Here is an 8,583-nt window from a genome sequence, read left to right as displayed (position 1 = left end):
AGGAGACATATATATTAAAAGAAAGGATTCCACATCATCAATACTTCATTAAATATTTCAGTGTCTTAATTAAGTGATTTTTAATAATGACATTAAATGATGTCATGCTGCGTGACTACCCTTCCAAGCTAACTATTGGCTGATTCAGAGGTTGAGGATGGCCATTTTTGGGTTGACATCATTGTAGTCCTTAAGGCTGGGCCATACTAAAATATTTTTAAAATCTTATAAGATTTTCAAAATGTGAGAGACCACAAACATGACGATAAGAAATAATAGATTTAACCATTTTGTTCATCTTGTGTGTGGAGTGCCGCAATGTGACCAGGAAAGCACACCACACACTAAAAGATTCCATTCACAAACAACCAGAGTCCTGCCTGTGAACAGAGGAAATCTTGGATAATCTCTCGCATCCCTTTAAAGTAAACCAACATGGTGGACGACCAGCAAGAAGAAATGGCGCTTATAGTGTATGGACTGCTTTTTACACAAAATTTGCGAGTGGAGTCGTGGAGATGGTGTGAACATGGACTTTACATGTTACAGTACATGTTGGAGGTGAGTCTTCACAGCTTAAAGCCCGCCACACACTATTTATATATATACTATACAACAGTTCTTTCTAGTTCTAGAATATGATTGGCTGAGAGCCTCTTCCAGCCGTCCGATATTCCCCCAGTATCAGCACCGGAACTGTTTCACCGTTTGTATGACTCTGCCTACTCTGCGACAGTCATGCAAATCCACCATATTTATTAAAAATACTACTATTGTTGTCTCAAAATGTAGTTTTAAAAGTTTTTAGGCAAGGATGTAGTTATTTAGACCTCAAATATGTGACTCATATATAAACATAGTGCCTATTTTACAATTTGTTAAGATGATTTTGCAGATGCGAGCTTCAGACCGTCAGCCGCCTTTCAGCGCTCATGTACCCGCAGAGAACAGCTTCATCTCGGCCAATCCTTTGGGAATTTTCGACTGGCTCTTATGTAGATAGTGGTTAAACATGAGATATAATTCATTTGGGGTACATCAAATGGGCAATCTTTAGGTTAAGGGGAAATTAAGTTTAATAACTTTATATTTAGGCTATATTTAACAGAAATCCTGTACTAGAGTGCTGCTTTTGAATGTTTGACTGAATTGTTTGCTTGTGTTTATTTCCTATTGTCTTTTATAGTGGCTATTGTTATTAATTTAAAATGGTTGATCAATAAATATTATTTTGTATAAATAATACATCATATTTGGTTTTAAGAAATGGTCCGTTAGTGATTGTGATATGGACTTCAGTGAAAGTTACATTATTCCCCCATTAGATGGCAGCAAAGACTGTCTTTATGAGTGAGTCAGAACAAGGAAGTTGGTTTAGTAAGATATTACCTTCCTCAGCGGAGATTCAATCTGACTATAATTTACAATCCATTTATAATGGATATAATGTTATGGAGATGGACTTGAAGAATGAATGCTATATGCAGGTAATACACTTGTTTAGTCAATCTTTCTCTCATAATACCATAATACTCTATACGGTCTACATAGTACAATATGCTTCAATGAAGCGACTCAGTGTTCCTTCTTTACTAGCTCTAAAGTGACGTTTTAGAATTAGTAACAGAGGCTTCAGGTAAACTGTTAAACTGTCAACTTGAGATTTGAATATGTGGCGGAAGGAAGTAATTCTGCACATAAAAAGGGGTTTTAAAGACACTCCGTTGTTGTTTATTTACTTATTTATTTACTGACTTGTGCCGTCGAACTGCTGTATAAACGCAATATCATACTCGTTGCCGTGCGATATGGCTATATATCAGCACTCTGTGATCGCCTATGTCTATTTACTCAAATTGGGTGCCAATATTTGTGGAGCCCCCTATGGCTCCTTGTTACCATCTTGCCACCTTCCCCCTTTTCTACTGGGGGTCTGATCACTCTGCCAAGGTTTATATTGCAACAATAACTGGAAGACTGCACATTATTCCTTATTAATATTAATATAGTAAGATGCAGGAGGAGCCAGGCCCGAAGGCAACCCACAGTGCCCAGAGCCTCCTAGTGTCGCCAATACCTGCTGCCAGCAACTCACCTGCCACTATAACCCAAGAGGCAGCATCTTCTGACAACACACATGGCCTCCAAAGCCAGCAAGCCAACCAAGGATCCAGTGGCCCAAATCCCACAAGAGAGTTGAGTGGCAACAATTTGATGAAGATGTAAGCCAGGTCCTGGAAGGGACAGCCAAGGGTGACGTGGACCACCGATTGAGAACGATGACCACCCTCATATTGAATATCACAGCTGAGCGATTTGGAACCGAGGCACCCAAGCCTGCTCCATCTGCATATGCTCCAAGCCACAGAGTAAGGAAAATGCAGTGCCTCAGGGAAGAACCCAGGCTGCTAAAGAGGCAATACAAATCAGTGGGGGAAGTCGAGAGAGTCAGCCTAGCGGACCTGAGAGCAATCCTAAGGAAACAACTCTTGACCTTACGGAGGGCAGAGTTCCACAGAAGGAGGTGGAAGGAGAGAGCCAGGAAGAGGGCAGCATTCTTGGCCAACCCATTTAAGTTGACCAAGCAGCTCCTTGGCCAAAAGAGGGTTGGCCGCCTCACCTGCTCCAAGGATGCCATAAACGACCACCTCAAGGCCACCTATAGTGACTCCATCAGAGAACAAATGCTGGGTCCATGCGATGCGTTAATACCACCAGAGCCTTCATCAGACTTCGACCTGAAGGAGCCCCGCCTAAGTGAAGTGGAGGAAGTGGTGAGGAGAGCAAGATCGAGTTCAGCACCAGGCCCAAGTGTAGTGCCCTACAAGGTGTATAAGAACTGCCCAAAGCTACTACATCGGCTTTGGAGGGCCCTGTAGGTGATCTGGAGGAGAGGGAAGATCGCCCAGCCGTGGAGGTATGCTGAGGGAGTGTGCATACCAAAAGAGGAGAAGTCTGAGAACATCGACCAGTTCCGGGTTGATCTCCTTGCTCAGTGTGGAGAGTAAAATCTTCAGCATCCTGGCCAAGAGGCTCTCCAACTTCCTGTTGAGCAATTAGTACATCAACACGTCTGTGCAAAAGGGAGGAATACCTCGAGTTCTTGGTTGTTTTGAACACACAGGCGTGGTAACCCAGCTCACCAGGGAAGCAAGAGAAGGCAGAGGGGGACCTGGCTGTACTGTGACTGGACCTCACCATGCCTATGGCTCAATACCCCACAAGCTGGTGGAGGTCGCACTGGAGAAAGACCATGTACCGCAGAGGGTGAAAGATCTCATCCTGAACTATTACAGCAAGTTCAGCTTGAGAGTCTCCACTGGCCAGCTAACATCTGACTGGCACCAGCTGGAGGTGGGGATAATCACTGGCTGTACCATCTCAGTGACCCTCTTTGCGCTGGCAATGAACATGATGGTCAAGGCAGCTGAAACAGAGTGCAGAGGCCCCCTCAGCAAGGCTGGAGTAAGGCAACCTCGCATAAGAGCATTCATTGACGGCCTCACAGTGACAACAACGGCGGTACCAGGAGCAAGGTGGATCCTCCAGGGGATGGAGAGACTCATGGCATGGGCACGCATGAGCTTAAAGGGTCACTCCACCTATTTGCATTAAGAGGTCCATTGTTAGACAACCAGTCATACTATTGAATGGTCGTGCAACATTCTTTCATTTTCCCCTGAGACGAGAGAAATCTACTATTTACCTTTTTCACTTCCTCCTACAATGACGCAAAAATCGTCATTTGACGTCATTGTAGGAGGAAGTGTAAAAAGGGGGGATTTCTGTATAGACTACAAGCACAAATTCCCACCCTTTCAAACCCGCCCATAGGGGGTTGGACCTAATGCGCTAACAGAGCTATCACAGATCAGTGGGTGGGACTTCACTTGCAGATACTGAAAGCAATATCAGCCATCTTGTTTATAAGCTAAGCTAACAAGCGCTGTGGATATAGGAAGTTACGACAATGACGGAAGAAACTAAACATGATATGGAAGAAGAGGATTTTGAAATTCTGCTGCTCGAATCCGCTGTTCGTGGCTATCTTTACGAGCCCCATTATAGTGAAGAGCAGCTGAGGCTGATGGTGGAACAGGAGGCGGCTGCCTGTCGCGGACGAGGAGCCCGGGCTGGCTTGAGCTGGGCGGACTGCTGGTGCGTGTGCTCTCGCTGTGCGCTACGGACACAGATAGAGTCCGTCTGCTGCAGAGAATTTCAACAAGGCAGTTTCTCCTGGACGAAATCTCTGAATCAGACGACCACACGGACGTTTGTGTTGTGATGTGAACCATCCTAGTTTCGCCTGACTGAACATGCAGGTATCATGCAATAATTCACCATATAGAAAGAAATACAAACGAGTAATTCACTAATGAGTTTGCCAATGTAACGGGGTTCGTTGTTGTGGGAAGAAGGAGGCTGGAACCGGCGAACATTTAAACGTTTTAATAGTAAAATAAACAAATACAAAACAAAAGTATAAGCCAGCTGGCCACACACAACAGAAACAAAACATAAAATCAGGCCTGTTCCTTTTGTGCTTCCGCTCCTCCGTGAGAGATATGAGACCGCTGCACAGGTGCCATTCATTATCACTCGCGTCGTCCTCTCACGTCCCTCGCCCTCGTCCTGCTCGCCACAACTAACTAGACATTTTTTGTGAAATGAATTTTAAACTCATTTGGCAGCTAGCCTTCTTGTAGACGGAAGAGCGATTTCTCTGATGTTTGCGCTGTTCTGGATTAGTGGGAGTGGCTTGCGGAGCTGTGCAACATGGTGCATTGTGGGAGTTGTTGTCTTACATACAAATGCGCCCCAAAGTTATTTTCTGTCTTTTCTCGGTCAAGAGGGCACCAAATTTAAAATTTCTTTTACATTTCGACTACATATATAACCCACTTTCAATAAAGATTAATGTTGAAATGGGTGGAGTGACCCTTTAAAACCTGCAAATCCAGGTCTCTGGTCCTAAAGAAGGGGAAGGTTACAGACAGATTCCGTTTCAGGCTGGGAGAACACCAGATGCCGTCAATCACTGGGAGACCAGTGAAGAGCCTTGGGAAAGTCTTCAACTGCAGTCTGAACAATAGAGACTCCGTCAAGGCAACCGGTGCTTGACCTGGAGGGATGGTTGAGAACAGTGGATAAGTCTGGGCTCCCTGGAAGATTCAAGGCCTGGGTCTACCAGCACGGAATCCTCCCAAGAATCATCTGGCCTCTGCTTATCTATGAGGTCCCCATGACAGTGGTGGAAGGTTTTGAGCAAAAGGGTGACCAGCTATCTACGCAGATGACTGGGCCTGCCGAGTAGCCTAAGTAACATTGGGCTATATGGAAACACCAACAATCTCATGCTCTCTTTTAGCTCAGTCAGGGAGGAGTTCATCGTTGCACGGGCACACCTGTAGTACTCTAGATCCTGAGATGACAAAGTGTCCGGTGCAGGGATTGTTGTTAGGACAGGGAGGAAGTGGAGGGCAGCCGAGGCAGTCCAGCAGGCAGAGATGCGGCACAAGCACAAGGACATCCTTGGAACAGTGGCGCAAGGCAGAGCCGTACTTGGGAGCCTAACAGCGACCCAATATGACTCTGCCAGCGGAAAGGAGAGGCAGAGGCTGGTACAGGAGGAGGTACGAGCTTCAGTCGAGGTAGAGCTAACCAGCAGAGCAGTGGCCATGCGGCAGCAAGGCGCCTGGATGAAGTGGGAGCAGGTGTAGGAGTGGAGTGTCACCTGAAAGGAAATCTGGAAGGGGAACCCCCAGAGAATCAAGTTCTTGATTCAGGGGGTCTATGATGTCCTCAGAAGTCCATCCAACCTGTGCACATGGGGCAAAATAGAAACACCTGCATGCCCTCTTTGTTCCAAAATAGGGACATTAGAACACATCCTGAGCAGCTGCTCCAAGGCGCTGGGTGAGGGCTGGTATCGATTGAGGCACTACCAGGTCCTCAAATCCATTGCTGAGGCAATTAGCAAGGGGATCAATGACAGCCGATACACCCAAGCTACATCCAAGGCCATTCACTTCATCAAGGAAGGACAAAAGCCAGAGAAAACATCGAAAAACTGCTTTGTAGGTCTGCTCTCCGCGGTCCGAGACTGGGTGATGACAGTCGATCTGGATAGGCAGCTGAAAATCCCAACACACATCACCCAGTCCAAATTGAGACCTGACATCATCTTGGTCTCTGAGGCTACAAAACATCTGATATTGTTAGAGCTGACAGTACCCTGGGAGGAGAGGATGGAGGAAGCTCAAGCGAGAAAGAGGGAGAAATACCAAGAACTGGTGGAGGATTGTCGGAGGAACAGGTGTATGCCAGTAGAGGTGGGTAGTAGGGGATTTGCCAGTTACTTCTTGAGCAAGGCCTACAAGGCTGGGCATAACAGGTGCTAACCGAAGAAGAGCCATAGGCAACAATGTGGAGGCAGCAGAAAATGCAGCCATCCAGATGGCTCTGGTTAAAGAGGGGAGAGCAGTGGGGGCAGTAGAATGCCACTTGGACACAGGCCGGGGTCTGATCAGCCTCGGTTGAGTCGCCTGCACGAGGGTGTCTGTTGTAAGACCCGAAACACCGAGTGACTCCAGGAAACAACACTGATGATGTGTCCAAGGTCGTGCATCAGAAGATGTTTCTGTAAACCCCAGGCAATATTAATGATGTTACAAAAAAAAACTGGTTTCATGTTATATGGGGGAAATAAGCTATTGTAAGCTAAAGAGCCTGCCTCTTAAGGCTATTTACATTATAGGTGGCTGTAGTACGGTTCAGTATGAAGGGAAGGAAGAGGACAGGGTCGGCTTGGGTAGACTGTGGGTTTTATTCCAAAACAATATAAAAGAACAAAGAAAAGGTGCGCACACAGCGCTACAGCATCAACTCAGTTCAAAAAGGGTTAATTCATTCAACACGGCTCGCGCTCCCACACTCTTGCTTCTCTCTCTCACTGGATACAATCCTTTCCGTGCCGCTTCACGCACGCTCACCCACAGGTCTCCCAGCTGTCTTTTTGTTGAATGATGTTTCCCCGTCACTTATATGCGGTCTCTCCACTCCAATCACTGAAACAAGACACAGGTGTTTGTCATTTGCACTTGACCCACTTACGCCGCACCTGTCTCCCGATCCTCTCTCCTGTCACAGACTTCGCTAGGCCAGTCAGCCAGTCAATATGAAGTTACGGTGCCGGTGTTCTATCAAATAATGCTACCAATCAGATTATACGGTGTCTGCCTTTGTTTTACTCTCCATTAAAATTGAAATTACGATGTAGCCTGTGTACTTTGTACAGCTACCATCCGTCCCTGTAACTTATGATGTCCTCAGAGCTTTGTCCTGCACTAATGCGGTCAGAACATTTAGTAGCCTATGCTCTTAACCCGTTCCATCGACAAAAGTGCGATATCGATTGCGAAGGATATATGCAGAGTTGACAGAAAAATGTTACACATGCCGTAGTAGGTCAATACAACAAAGAACTACAACCCCGCCTCACCCAGTTCGGGTACCGGACCTAGTTGAAACAATCATGCATCTAGCTGGCAGAGTGCCAAAACTTCGCCGGCGCCTTCAGCTCCGCCCTGAACACGGTCGAGCCGACGCGCGGGACTAATATATCACAGGGAGTGATAATAATGAAGCAACAAGGGTATATTGGTGCATACAACATAATGAAGCAAGAAGTGCTGGTGCATACAACATCAGAACACCTGTTAAAAACATGCATACAAAACACAGCGTCTGGGATAAATCCGCGGGACGAGTGAAGTGCACGCACAATAATGGGGCAGACAGCTGAAACCAATGCATAGCCTACTGAAAAGACGCAGAAAACAGAAGGACGTGCTATAAATCCATTAGTCGTCTAGGTAGTCCAGAACGCGCTCCCTACTGAGTCCTAAGGGGTAAAGCACTGCATAGGCTACTTTTCGTGAACGGAGCGTGACACCTTCGAACACGAATCTTGGTAAACAAACGCCTGTGAAAGTATGCGTCTTTCAGATCCACCGCTATAAACCAGTCTCCGGGTCGAATGTGCGTGAGGATCTGTTTTATCGTGATCATTTTGAACGCGTGTTTAGCAAGTCTTATGCCACTCGGTAACACTTGAAGATAGTCTTTACCGCTATGTAGGTATTTTGTCATGTCTAATGTATTAATAGGGCCACCAGAATGCAACCAAAGCACAATAAGTAGAAGGCTATAATTGTAAATCATACAAATTAAATGCCATGATCACTAGATTTTATACAGGTGTTACTACACTCTAAAAAATGCTGGGTTGTTTCAACCCAAATTTGGGTCAAATATGGACAAACCCAAATGTTGGGTTAAAAATGTAATTTAAAATTTTAACCCAACTTCAACTTTCACTTTCAACTGTACATTTTTTAAGTACATTTTTAACCCAACATTTGGGTTTGTCCATGTTTGACCCAAATTTGGGTTGAAACAACCCAGCATTTTTTAGAGTGTATAATGATTTTGTTAATGGTGATCAGCAACCAAATATTGATAATGTGGAAGTTACTGCCTTTTGCCTTGGCATGACTTCTCACTTTTTGCTGACAATACAAA

At 45.5% G+C, this 8,583-nt stretch overlaps 1 protein-coding gene across 1 annotated transcript; it reads left to right on the top strand.

The window, feature by feature from the left end:
• Nucleotides 1-2,191: 2,191 nt before the first annotated feature.
• Nucleotides 2,192-6,540, top strand: LOC130105696 (uncharacterized). The gene is given in 8 exon segments (XM_056271828.1): nucleotides 2,192-2,981; nucleotides 2,983-3,354; nucleotides 5,056-5,118; nucleotides 5,120-5,272; nucleotides 5,274-5,735; nucleotides 5,738-5,830; nucleotides 5,832-6,376; nucleotides 6,378-6,540. Coding segments are annotated over 8 exon segments (2,553 nt in total). The 5' UTR covers nucleotides 2,192-2,279.
• Nucleotides 6,541-8,583: the final 2,043 nt, after the last annotated feature.

Source organism: Rhinichthys klamathensis, unplaced genomic scaffold (assembly GCF_029890125.1).
Source record: "Rhinichthys klamathensis goyatoka isolate OS25496 unplaced genomic scaffold, OSU_Roscu_1.1 h1tg000325l_1, whole genome shotgun sequence".
Classification (NCBI taxonomy): domain Eukaryota; kingdom Metazoa; phylum Chordata; class Actinopteri; order Cypriniformes; family Leuciscidae; genus Rhinichthys; species Rhinichthys klamathensis.
The sequence above is the reverse complement of the archived record's forward strand: the minus strand, read 5'-3'. Positions and strand labels throughout refer to the sequence as shown.